The 14,399-nt window shown below is 36.9% G+C and overlaps 1 protein-coding gene across 3 annotated transcripts in view; it reads right to left on the reverse strand.

Annotated features, from left to right (window-relative positions):
• Positions 1-14,399, reverse strand: part of Nup98-96 (nuclear pore complex protein Nup98-96) — a 282,640-nt gene that overhangs the window by 228,987 nt on the left and 39,254 nt on the right. The window contains exons 37-48 of one of the 3 annotated variants that reach the window (XM_089713810.1): positions 14,016-14,141; positions 13,138-13,260; positions 12,493-12,667; positions 11,476-11,641; positions 11,052-11,173; positions 9,991-10,119; positions 8,996-9,146; positions 7,931-8,033; positions 7,325-7,446; positions 6,373-6,491; positions 4,843-4,966; positions 2,758-2,855 (exon numbers count right to left, since the gene is read on the reverse strand). In XM_089713810.1, coding sequence (XP_089569936.1) covers positions 2,769-2,855; positions 4,843-4,966; positions 6,373-6,491; positions 7,325-7,446; positions 7,931-8,033; positions 8,996-9,146; positions 9,991-10,119; positions 11,052-11,173; positions 11,476-11,641; positions 12,493-12,667; positions 13,138-13,260; positions 14,016-14,141 — 1,547 coding nt within the window. In that variant the 3' untranslated portion in view covers positions 2,758-2,768. Of the gene's footprint in view, positions 1-1,468; positions 2,856-3,322; positions 3,443-4,842; positions 4,967-6,372; positions 6,492-7,324; positions 7,447-7,930; positions 8,034-8,995; positions 9,147-9,990; positions 10,120-11,051; positions 11,174-11,475; positions 11,642-12,492; positions 12,668-13,137; positions 13,261-14,015; positions 14,142-14,399 lie in introns of those variants that run through there. The other 2 variants (XM_089713809.1, XM_089713808.1) reach the window with 2 other exon arrangements.

Raw genomic sequence — 14,399 nt, forward strand, 5'->3', positions numbered from 1 at the left:
TTCTTTATATAAAAATAAAGACAAAAAACATAAAAGTTTGATAATTACAGCAAAATTGTTCATGTTCACGTCTACCTTGGTAGCTGCGGCAAAATCAACTGACCACCTCTTCGCAGGGAAGGTAAATGCTGCGTCGTGACGCTGCGTTGGGGCGCATACCTCAGCGTTGTGCGTCATGATCACCAGACCAAAGCTTTAGATAGTACATTTATATAGGAAGGCTAATAATAGGCTATAATATATCATCACGCTAAGACTAACAGGAGCGGAGCAATGTGTAAAACCGCGGGTCACAGCTAGTCAGCTTTATTATCGGAAATGGTCATTAGGTACATAATCATTTGTAAATTACTTATACCTATAATCTACCTAACTATAATATGTACCTATAATCTAAATAAAATAATGGCTTATTTTTTTCGTCAGTTTTCAAATTGTTTCAAGTACCTAGATAATAAAATCCTATCCAATGAAGTTCAACCAATTAATGTTCTGTATGCGTCATGGCTTTTCTTCATTGCCACAACGTGACGTGTGCTATTTCGTTGGAGCCATATTACAGGAATTTTGGCAACGTGGATGTTTTACGGCGACCACAAAGCGTTGTGAGCTGTGTGTTCAATTATTTTGGTGCTTGAATTTAATATATGTTATATATTATTCCTTCCTCTTGGATCGCTCTATCTACTAAGAAAACTACATCAAAATCCGTTGCGTAGTTTTAAAGATTTAAAATATCTAGAGACATACAGAAAGCGACAGAAAGCGACGTTGTTTTATACTATGTAGGTAGTGATGATGTCGTTTTAAACTGAAGTACCTAACTAGTTACCTATTACATATTTTGATTCTGAACGTAACGGTTCATGTAAATTAGGGTGTATGCATAAAATGATATTAATATCTGTTAGAATTATAATAAGTAGACAATTTTGCATTGACATGTAGTTTTCTAAGAACGCCGGTCTTCAATACATTTAAATACATTCTTCCTACTAATATAATACCTCTATAAACGTGAAAGCTCAGACAAATCTATGGAATTATTATATGATATGTTATTCTTTCAGACAAAAACAGCTGATCGGATCATCATGAAGACTAATTGGCAAGTATATAATATTATGTAGTACTTAATAGACTATATTATATGCTTTTAAAAATATACGTGTTTGTGAAAAAGTAAATTCTAGCCTATGTTCAAATAAGACGAGTAGGTAGCGTTTATTTCTCTGAGTAGTGTGTATCGTGTATCAAAAGTAACATTCAATTGTGTACATTTTATTTATTACGGATTCAGCATCAAACTACTCTACTGTAACTGTGCGTATTAACCATAGTATTATTTATTACCTTACCTATGTGTTATAGCTAATCACTGCTGGCTGCGATTTCGTCCATGTGTTTATACTTAAAGGTTTCATGACATAATATAAGCACAGGGGAATAAAATAAAAAGACCAGTAGGTACATCCAAAAATATTTATTACAATTACAAATTATCCTTAATCTAATTTTGAAAATCTAACACTGAATTAGATTCCTTACAATATTATTAAAATTAATAACAAAATAACGTATTTTACAACTAAATTAATATTGAACTAATTAGTTAAAACACGAAAGCGCATTACCTTGTTATACCAGCTACATTAACCAAAAATTTTATATGATATAATATTTTCAACTGATATCAAAATGTACGAAAAATAGTAATAAGTAATTGAACTGAGAACATATTTTAATATTCAGACAAAGCTGTATTGTTTCGATATACGTTGTTTTTTTTATTGTAAACTGCATTACACTTCATAGAAAAATAATGCATAACAACAGATGATGAAATTTTCAAAAAAGAAAAAAAAATACGAATTTGCCGCGCAATCTGACATTTGACAGCTCTACGACTGAATGAGGCGGTTATAAAAGTGTGTACCTAATATTAATAGAAATAATTATCGAGATTTAAATTGCTCTACAAGAGATTTATTTTGTTTGTTTTATTAATATACTTCATAAAGACACAATTAACATTGAAATGAAAATAATAATTAGAAAAATGTATTGTGAAACCGTTTTAAGCAAAAAACGTTTCGTTACACGAATAATTATGCTTTTGAATGAAATACAAGACTTAACTACTAATGAAACTTTTCATGCATTTTGTTCGAAACACGGTAGGTCCGCCGTGTTTTGTTAGTTTTTAAAGTGACATTCGAAAATGAAACAACGATTTACCGAAAAGCACATAAAAATATAACATCACAGGGAGATAGAAACGCGTTTAATCGAGATTGTGTATCTAGTATATATAGATAATTGGAATACTTAATGAAAATAGGAATTGTAGAGTCAGTAATAATTCAGATTAGATTATTGATCATAATATTAGATACTTAAGTCGAGTGAACGCGTTTTTACAATTCATTCTATACCAAGTATATTTTAAACTAAATTTTCGAACTTTATCGTGTATTATACAAATTAAAATATCAATTTCACTCGTGTTGGTTGGATTTTATAATTATTTTAAATGATTTGAATTCGAAATGTTATCCAATGTAATTCCACTAATTATTGAAGTGAAACTTTTTTATCGGGGTTGGACAAAAATTTAGTGTAACATTTTTGCGTTACGCCGTACGCATGACATTTTTGCGTTACGCCGTACGCGTGACATTTTTGCGTTACGCCATACTCGTGACATTTTTAAGGTCATAAAGAAGTTTCACTTCTTACGTGTGTACTCTAGTACACGCTTACATTTTTTATGATTGTAGAGTGTTTGTGCTCTGCTCGCCCGCAGCGGACTCCAGGCAGAGCTCGGCCGCGCGCTCCGCCAGCTCCGTCGCGATCTGTGGACGTGTACTGTCTCTCAATGTGCATAGCGTACCACCACAATATACAGATACATGTTTCTGTACACTGTGCTACTACACACGTCTATGACGAGTTTACACTCCTTAATAAAATGTTATAAAAATGACTCGAGACTTTTATTTCGAATATAGCAATTTTAAATCGTAGAGGTGTAGGGCGATATGTTATGTCGTTGTCACATTTTACTTGTTCGTTCTCAGCGCTAATATGTTCGATAGGCCATTTATCGAGGAAGTGTGTGCACTAATCTATACTAATATTATAAAGCTGAAGAGTTTGTTTGTTTGTTTGAACGCGCTAATCTCGGGAACTACTGGTCCGATTTGAAAAATTCTTTCGGTGTTAGATAGCCCATTTATCGAGGAAGGTTATAGGCTATATATCATCACGCTACGACCAACAGGGGTGGAGCCACGGGGGTGAAACCGCGCGGAGCAGCTAGTGATGCTATATGGTCTCAGTCGGCAACACTGCCATTAGAGTCCATTTCAAGAAAGAAGTCCCACAGACGCAGCGCTGTATACGCGCGTAATAATGTTCGCAGGGTTAAATGTGTGGAAATCTGTGGGGGAAATTATGTATCGTTCATTTAATTTCATTTTATAAACTACCACGACTCGAATATTTAGATAAAATAATTGATATAAGCAATGTATTGGCCGAGCTCCCCATCTGTTGAATTAGTTCCATAAAAGTCCGCGGGACTTCTTGAAATGGACTTTAGGCTCGTCACCTGTCTGTGCGCGGGCGCGGTAGGCCATTTATCGAGGACGTGTGTGCACTAATGATGGTATATAAATAAATAAATAAATATTTCGGGACAATTTTCACACACGGCACGATCTGATCCCATACTAAGCTTTCGCTTGTGTTATGGAAACCAGATGGCTGATAAACATACATATATAATGTTAAATAAATACTTATATAGATAATTAACACCCAGACACAGAGCAAACATCTATGTTCATCACACAAATATTTGCCCCGGGTGGGGATCGAACCCACGACCTCTGGCTTGGAAGGCAGGGCCACTACCAACCAAGCCAACCGGCCAGTCAGTAATATGGTGTCAGTGGGCAACACTAGGCTCGTCACCTGTCTGTGCGCGGGCGCGGCAGGCCATTTATCGAGGAAGTGTGTGCACTAATCTTAATCTTAATCTTAATACTATTATAAAGGCGAAAGTTTGTATGGATGTATGGATGTATGGACGTTTGTTACTCTTTCACGTAAAAACTACTGAACCGATTACAATGAAATTTAGCACACATATAGAGGGTAACTTGGATTAACACATAGGATAGGTTTTATCCCGGAAATCCCACGGGAACGGGAAATATGCGGGTTTTCCTTTGAAAATGCGGGCGAAGCCGCGGGCGGAAATCTAGTTAGTTCCATAAATGTCCGCGGGACTTCTTTCTTGAAATGGACTTTAGGCTCGTCACCTGTCTGTGCGTGGGCGCGGTAGGCCATTTATCGAGGAAGTGTGTGCACTAGTGATGCTATATGGTGTCAGTCGGCAACACTGGCACTAGGCTCGTCACCTGTTTCCGCGCGGGCGCAGTACGAGCTGTGCCGTGTTGTGGCATACGTTTAGTGCACTATATGGTGTGAAGTGTGTGCACTAATGATGGTATATGGTGTCAGTGGGCAACATTAGGCTCGTCATCTGTCTGTGCGCGGTAGGCCATTTATCGAGGAAGTGTGTGCACTAATGATGGTACAGTAGAATCCGTTTATTATGACTCCGCCTATATTGACCAACCGGTTATTATGACGTAATTGCACTACGAAGTTTGGTTTTCATATAAAATTCTTTATAAAAAGTCGGATATATTGACTTCCCTTACAGTGACATTCCGCTTATTATGACGTGTTTGTCGATTCCCTTCGATGTCATTATAAACGGATTCCACTGTATATGGTGTCAGTCGGCAACACTGGCACTAGGCTGGTCACCTGTCTGTGCGCGCGCGCGGCCGTGTCGGGCGGCAGGCGCAGGTCGCGCAGCAGCGGCGCGCGCGGCGCCAGCCGCACCAGCCGCGCGCCCATCTCCGCGCGGGCGGCGACCGCACGAACCGACCTGGTTATACATACATTTGACATTTTATTTTTATTCTCCTACTTAAATGCCGCTAAATACTTTCGTAACGTCTAAGAGCGTATACGCACTATGCGGGTAGCCGCATTGCGGGTAGCCGTCCGGCTGACCGCAAGCACAATTATGTACGTAATATTCATTTCTATGCGCACTGTGCGGTCTGCGGCATTTTTCTTTTTGTCATTTTCTTTTTGCCATCCCGGATGGCGGTTCTACAGGGGTCTTAGTACACAATGACAAAAAGAAAAATGCCGCAGACCGCACAGTGCGCATAGAAATGAATATTACGTACATAATTGTGCTTGCGGTCAGCCGGACGGCTACCCGCATAGTGCGTATACGCTCTAAAGAAGCTTATATCTAATACACTGGAGATTGCACTATGACTCGGAACAATTAACAAGCCTGGAGAAGTAACAATTAATTGAACGTTTCTTATATAGTGGCTCTCTTTTATTCAATACCCTAATTAATGCGATAGAAAGAGACTCTGTTATCAGCTTGGCATTTAAATCCACATGTAGCCACTTTTTGTTCTAAAAAGGTAATGCTTGCCACTTTATCGAATACTAAAATATCGATAAATAAAAAAATTAAGTTATAAAATTGCTTGAAGATAATTTAAGATTCGTTTAATTTTGAATTATGGATAGGTGAAGGTATGCGAATTGACTGCCTTGCATTGTATGATAGTGGTATTTATAAAAAAATATTATTAGGTATTTCGGTTTAGGTTGTTTTTATGGTTTCGTAAAAAGCTACGTATTTTTTCCTGTTTTCATAGATTCATTCATAGAATTATACGGAACCCTTCGTGCGCGAATCTGACTTCCACCTGGTTGATCTTTTTACAAATCAATAGTCGTATCCTACTAATATTATAAAAGCAAAAATATATAAGAATGGACATATTTTGATACTCTTTCACGTAAAAACTACTGAATGAGTTTTTATGGAACTTTACAATTATATAGTTTAAACATCAGAATAACATATAGGCTACAATTTACCGCGGGAAAATAACTCAATCCCACAGGAAAAAATTGGTAAAAGTTTAAAATAAATTGCTTCAAATAAAACAAATAAACATTTATTTTTTTACAACATTTTATTTCGATACTTAATTACCAAATTACAATATTTATTATTTAAAATAGATGCGACCTTAAACTTGTGGCACAGAATCTCTGTCGCACAGAATCGGTCTGTATATCGGTCTATCGGTCTGAATATCGGTCTATCTGTATATCGGTCTATCTGTCTTTCCGTCTATCGATCTGTGTATCGGACTCTGTCTTAACGAAATTTGGATTAAAGTTACAATAACTATTTTTCTTTGACTTCGCGGCCTGTATGTCTGTCTGTCTGTCATCTGTATATATACTCACGAGCAATCCAAAGCTATAAGCGCTCTAGCGGCGGCCGTGACCATGGGAGTTAGCGCTTCCAGTCTCTCCTGTACCGATGTGGCTTGATCACCTTCCGCGTCCGATACTAGACCGCGTATCTGTATATAATTATAAATAAATTATTTATTGAAGTGAAACTTTTGAAGTGAAACTTCTTTATCGGGGTTGGAAAAAAATTTAGTGTAACATTTTTTCGTTACGCGTGACATTCTTCCGTTACGTTCCCTACCACGCGTGATACGTATTGCTGTAAAGTTGCATATAGTAAATTATTTTTTGAAAAATAAGGTCATAAAGAAGTTTTACTTCTTACGTATGTACACTAGTACACGCACACATTTTTTTTACATAAAAAATATAGTAACAATCATAATATGCAAAAATGCAGTAGTAGGTAGTTTAGTAGGTGATATTCATTACTCCTTTTTTAAAAGTCGGTTAAAACCAAAACCCCTCTCCCAAGTGTCGAATAGATAATTTTGTTAAATATTCCCCTCCACTAAATCTATAACCCGAGAACAGCTCGACCATTTCGGCTCAATGAATTTTGATCTGCTTTTTCTTTTTTTTTAGTCAGCTGAAAATAATCTATACTAATATTATAAAACGAAGCTGAAGAGGTTGTTTTTTTGTTTGAACGCGCTAATCTCGTGAACTACTGGTCCGATTTGAAAAATTTTTTCGATGTTAGACAGCCCATTTATCGAGGAAGCCTATCCATACTTAATATTATAAATGCAAAAGTAACTCTCGTCTGTCTGTCTGTTACTCAATCACGCCTAAACTACTGAACCAATTTACATGAAATTTGGTATGGAGATATTTTGATACCCGAGAAAGGACATAGGCTGACTTTTATTGCGAACAATGTACCTCGGGCGATGCCGGGGCGGACTACTAGTTACAAATAAATATAAACAGACACACAAACCTCGTCGCACACGTGTATATAGTGATACAAAGCCTCCCCGCCTCTCTCCCAGCCGCTCACTTCGTGCCTCTGAGCAGCGGCATGCAATTTCTCTATGATCGGCTGTATGCTTTTCACGTTGTCTGTGAAAAGAAATAAATATTATAAAAATAAAGACTAACATATTATATAAAACTCAAAGGTGACTGATATAGTGATCTATCAACGCACAGCCCAAACCACTGGACGTATCGGGCTGAAATTTGGCATGCAGGTAGATGTTAGGACGTAGGCATCCGCTAAGAAAGGATTTCCCGAAATTCTTGCGGGAACGGGGAAAAACGGGGATGCACGGACAAAGTCGTGGACGGAAGCTAGTACAATATAAAATGATAATGTCTAAATTCGCGAAAATTTGCAGATATACGGCTGTATCTTTTGATTGCGTTTGCTTATAAATGTGATTTTTTCACAGCCTCAAAATACGTAGACTTGAGTATTTATCTATTCCACCTCGATATCTTTACGCGTTCCAACACTCAAAACGTGGTAATTGTTCCACTTCTAGTTGATATTTATTTATTTATTTATTCACTAATAATGCGGGTAGTCACACAAAACACTGACCGGACAGCACAACATCGGGCAGTATGTGTTCGACCAGCACAGAGTGCGCGTCGCTGTAACACTCCGCCGATACCAAGTGTTCCACTTCTAGTTGCCGACGATTCTGTAAAAACATAATATATTTTATTAAGAGCTGATTTTTCAATCCTTGGTTAAAATTTATCCGTCCAATAAGGTATTACACGAACATATTAAAATGTCACCTGTAAACTGTCATATACGGACAATTACAATACATTTTTGAAATGGTAGTTTAATACGTTATTCGATGAATAAGTTTTAACCAAGGATTGAAAAATAAGCCCTTAGTATATTAAACAATAATTAATTTTAACACTACAAAAAAAAGACATACATAAAAGAAAAATACCATATACCATTTTCTTGCATTTTTACATGAGCAATGATCAAAGAGATATTAATTAAAAAAAAAACCATAAAAAACATGTAAAGCCTGAGAAAGTCATTAAAAATTAAATGATTTATTTCAAAATAAGTAAAAAACACCCTTTAATTCGTACATTTTCCTGACATTTAATAGAACAAAAATGTGTGCAAGTACTAGTGTACACACGTAAGAAGTGAAACTTCTTTATGACCTTATTTTTCAAAAAATAATTAACTATATGCAACTTTACAGAAATACGTCGAATCACGCGTGTTAGGGATAAGAAAAAGATGGCGCGTAACGGAAAAATGTCACGCGTAACGAAAAAATGTTACACTCAATTCTTTTCCAACCCCGATAAAGAAGTTTCACTTCAAAAAAAAGGATATTTATTAATTTTAGTTTTAATGAAAAATGTTACTGTAATGTGTAAAAAATTGGTTGTCTGTAAAGTCGGCTTACTGACTATCGTCACAACGTGACAACGTCCGATTGTGCTTCTTTGTCGCTCGTTCCGCGCTCTCGCTTGCACTTCAAGCCTTACATGGAACGCCTCAGAGCGAGGTAACGCCGCATGAGTCATGTTTTTTCGTGCGTGCAGCCGGCTCTATCGAATTATAAGACGTTGTCACGTCAAAAACTGTTACCGTCATTCGATCTAAGTAATTATCACTCACCTCATATTTAGCCCTATGCGCTTGTGCAATCAAAATCCACTTTTCCGGAACGCCAAGTTTTCTCAATAGATCCAATCTCGATTTCAACTCTGTTGTGTCCGCTTGAGCCGGCGCGTGACGTGATAGCACTGAACGGACTAGATGCGAACGACTGAAAAATATATATTTTATTAATCCATACTAATATTATAAATGCGAATGTAACTCTGTCTGTCTGTCTGTTACTAAATCACGCCTAAACTACTGAACCAATTATCATGAAATTTGGTATGGAGATATTTTGATACCCGAGAAAGGACATAGGCTACTTTTTATCCCGGGAAAATGACGCAATCCCGGAAATCTCACAGGAACGAGAACTATGCGGGTTTTTCTTTGACTGCGCGGGCGAAGCCGCGGGCGGAAACCTAGTTATTTATAAAATTATTACAGAAAACTATAAATAAATCAAATCTAAAGTAATATTATAAAGTAGAAGTGTTTGTTTGTTTGAACGCGCTAATCTCGGGAACTACTGGTCCGATTTGAAAAATTATTTCGGTGTTGGATAGCCCATTTATCGAGGAAGGCTATATATCATCACGCTACGACCAACAGGAGTGGAGCCACGGGGGTGAAACCGCGCGGAGCAGCTAGTTATAATATATAAAATTCCCGAGTCACAATGTCAGTTACCATACTCCTCCAAAACGGCTGGACCCATTCTCATGAAATTTTCTGTGCATATCGCGTAGGTCTGAGAATCGGCCAACAAGAACAACGTTTGCCGGGACAGCTAGTTATATTAAAAATGAGCTACCAACATTTAATAGAATTTGATCTTATTTAAATTTAAAATAACGTTTATTTCTTATTATTTTTCATAAATATGGACATATTCATTATAGTTTTGAGGACAAGTAAAAAGTATAAGTGGCACCCGTTTTAGGCTTAGTTCGATGAACTGGCCTGTGTTTACAGGCACGGTAATGAATAAATAATGATAAATAACTCACACTCGATCATCGGGGTGATAAAGCAGCGCTTGGACAGCCAAATGCCACAGGCCGTAGCCTTCAAGCTGTTCCGCTATACCGACCACGCTTTCAGCTGACGGTGTACCGAACCAGGCGCTTATGAGGAAACTGGGGGGAAATAATAGTTATATGGTAATTTGTGAATAATCTTATATATAAAATTCTCGTGTCACAATGTTAGTCTGCATACTCCTCCGAAACGGGTGGACCGATTCTCATGAAATTTTCTGTGCATATCGGGTAAGTCTGAGAATCGGCCAACATCTATTTTTCATATGTACCACGGGCGAAGCCGGGGCGGACCGCTAGTAATGTATAATAATTAATAGATACTTGAACTAAAGTATAATAATTAATGTTTACATTATATTTTTTTTCTGATTATGCGGAGCTGTAAAACTAGGTTTGCATGCCAGTGTAACTGGCGAATGTGCTGTACTTTCCTTATAATGTAATAAGTAATTGTAAACCACATTTGAGCAAATAAAGATATTTATTTATTTATTTGTAAAATTATTGAAGAAAATACATGTACAGTAATAGCCGTTAATTATTAAAGAATAGAAAATAATCGAACACAAGGCGGAAATCGAACCCGCAAAACCAGCTATCCGCCTCTTTCGAATATTTATAACTAGTTTATGTTTTCTTTCCATAAGAACCATCCTCGTACTTCAAAAAATATAATAAAAAAAGAATTCCCGTTCACGCGTGATGCCGTGACCAACGAAAACGGGTTTCATTTTTATGTATATAGATAGTAATAAAAAAAGTAATAAAAAAAAACAATCATTAATGTACTTTTTTAAACTTTTTTTGTAAGTATTTTTTAGTTAGTCTTATTAGTTAGTTTAGGGCCGATTTTTCAATGCTTGGATAAAACTTATCCGTCCAATAAAGTATTACACGATAATATTAAAATGTCACGTAAACTGTCAAATACGGGCAAATAGAATACGTTTTTAAAATGGTAGTTTTATACATTATTCGACGAATAAGTTTTATCCAAGCATTGAAAAATCGGCCCTTAATATAATTACCTCAAGCTATAATCAATTGGATGCGGTGTGTAGGTAGCCGGTGATAGTCTAGGCCTTGTATTAAAAGCCCTCGCGCGTATTAGTTCGTAGCGCAAGTCTAGTACGCGACGGGATTTACCGTTCTGAAAATAAAATATTATTAGAAATTACACGCGAGGCCGGGTTAAATATTAGTTTGAATGTAATAAGAATGTACTGCGATTCTACACAGCTACCTAATTGATGTAGGTAGTTGATAACAAATCGCAGCAAGTCAACGACTATTAGCAAAGTGAGGGTAGTTGGGTCGAACGTCGTATAAACAACGTCCGAGCCCCTAAACACGATTCGTACGAATGCGCCATGTGTCAAAGGAACGAGGCATTTTATAGTATTTTATAGCAATATAATTTTATAGCATATAAAAAAAATAAAAAAAACTTACCGTCTCAACAGACACGGTGTAATCTTCACAATAATCAGGTATTGGCAGTCGCATGGTAACATTCTCTTCGGGCAAACTGGCGAGGTCCACGTTCGATTCCCGGCTGAACAACGATTCGTACGTGCGCACTATACGCTCGAGGGATGGTATTTGCGGGCATATGTATCTGTTGGGAATGCAGATAAATATTATTGAAGTGAAACTTCTTTATCGGGGTTGGACAAAAATTTAGTGTAACATTTTTGCGTTACGCCGTACGCGTGACATTTTTAAGGTCATAAAGAAGTTTCACTTCTTACGTGTGTACTCTATTACACGCATACATTTTTTTTACTAGCTGTGCCGCGCGGTTTCACCCGCATTGTTCCGCTCCTGTTGATCTTAGCGTGATGATATATAGCCTATAGCGTTTCTCGATAAATGGGCTATCTAACACCGAAAGAATTTTTCAAATCGGACCAGTAGTTCCTGAGATTAGCGCGTTCAGACAATCTCTTTAGCTTTATAATATTAGTATAGATTATGAAAAAGTAAGATTGCTGGGTTGCCTGGTAGAGATCGCTGCCTAGCGATAAGGCCGCCCTTTGCTGTTTCTGTAGTCTTGTCTTATATGTATTTTGAATGCAATATAGTATTTTTCATTTCATTTCATTATGTTTGTTTTGTTGTTGTGCCTGATATTTATTGTTGTTTGTATTTGTTAGCGACGCGCCATACAAAAATTAATTTCTAAATAATAATTATTTTATTATACATTAAGTAAATATTGTCTATGATTATGATTGTTTTAATCTGTGGTAATTTAACATAATCTGTAAAAAGCTGCGGCGAGCCACTGCTGCGACAGTGACTCGTCCAGTTCTTCGGCCTCCTCGCACCTGAGCGCACGTATGTAACTAAAGTTTATGTCTGTACTTTTTCATTGCCAAATCTGCAATAAAGCCTCTATTTTATTTATCTACGCGACTGGCCTTTTTATTTCTGCATCACCACCAACAGTATTTATATAGTTGTTACCTAGCACACACATGGAGCACCCTCAGCCAGTCCAACGTCTGCAGCTCAGCCCCAGGGCTTCGCCCCGCGAGCAGGCACAGTAACGCCATCTTGTGTGGGGACACCAGCTCGTCGGCCCCACACTCGCGCCACACTTGCAATTGCCGGGATATCAGCGTCTTGAAGAACGGATCGCCTGTGTGAAATTAATATATTACTAGATTTCCGCCCGCTTTTTTAAAGTTGAAAGTTCCGCCCGAATTTGCGGCATAGTTCCCGTTCCTGTGGGAATTAGGGGATAGAAAGTAGCTAATGGGCCACTGAAAATCAGTGTTGCAATAGCTGCGTTGCAATTTATGCTGAGTGGCTACCATTTTGGCTCTACATCTTAATTTTATATCTTTTAATTTAGTTATACTATATATATTTTAATTATACTGTGTTTGAATTGTATTGTCATATTCTAATTGTATTGTGTGCTAATCGTGTAATTTCAATTTTGTGGAGTCAAATAATTGATCTTTCTTTCTTCTTTCTTTAATGTCTTATTCTGGGTCTTCAGTTACCTACATACAACACTTCATTGTAATAGATTTCATTAAGGCCCTCCCTCTCCCCTTTTAAAATGACGGTTACGTATTTTCAAATTCACATTATAAAACTCACCAGAGGCTTGCGCAATCAGAGCGGCCATGTTCAAATCGCCGTGTTCTTTGCAAAGTTTGCAAGCCTCGAGTATCCGACCGCCGACGAACAGCGTCCACACGTTAGCGCTGTGCGCGTCTTTGTCTGAAATTTATAAAACAGTTAATTAAAAAAAAATGTGTGCGTGTACTAGTGTACACACGTAAGAAGTGAAACTTCTTTATGACCTTATTTTTAAAAAAATATTTTACTATATGCAACTTTACAGAAATACGTCGAATCACGCGTGGTAGGGATAAGAAAAAGATGGCGCGTAACGAAAAAATGTTACACTAAATTTTTTTCCAACCCCGATAAAGAAGTTTCACTTCAAAAACACGATAAAAACAAATACTTTAAAAATAAATAAATAAACACGCTTATCCAAATGAAATTAAATCTATACTTTAATTATAATATTATATTCAAACAAACAGACTCTTCAGCTATATATAATAATTATAATACTTTTATAATATATAAAATATAGCTGAAGAGTTTGTTTGTTTGAACGCGCTAATCTCAGAAACTACTGGTCCGATTTGAAAAATTCTTTCGGTGTTAGATAGCCCATTTATCGAGGAAGGCTATAGGCTATATATCATCACGCTAAGACCAACAGGAACGGAGCAATGCGGGTGAAACCGAGGAGCGCAGCTAATGTAAAATAAATATAATATTTATATATAAATCTCGTGTCACAATGTTTGTCCTCAATGGACTCCTAAACCGCTTAACCGATTATAATAAAATTCGCACACCATGTGCAGTTCGATCCAACTTGAGAGATAGGATAGTTTAAACATGTAGGTATCACGGGCGAAGCCGGGGCGGACCGCTAGTAAATATATAACACTCACCATCTTCCGGTACTATAGTACTTGTGGCTAGATCTTTATACGTGCTTTTTGCAACTGCATCTTTCAGCCAATTCAAAAAGTTCGTGTGTCGGCTCACCACGGACTGTTCATCCGTTCCTGGTATACCTGCAAAATGAAAATATAATATATATTATCAACACTTTTTCGTTTTAGATGAAAGTTTTCTCTGTTCTTTATATGTTAAAAATATGTAATAAAGTTGGTGGTAAATGTTAAAATATGTAATGATTCAAAAGTGCTTCTAAAAGAGGTCTAATTGAATAAATAAATGTTTGAAGTTTGATTTTATTATTACTTTTTTATAATCGAGATTGATTAATATGTAACTAGCTTACCGCCCGCGGCTTCGCCCGTTTTAGACAA

The sequence above is a fragment of the Colias philodice genome, chromosome 31 (genome assembly GCF_061535455.1).
Source record: "Colias philodice isolate Cphi_HAF_F1 chromosome 31, ilColPhil1 Martin Lab GWU primary, whole genome shotgun sequence".
Lineage (NCBI taxonomy): Eukaryota > Metazoa > Arthropoda > Insecta > Lepidoptera > Pieridae > Colias > Colias philodice.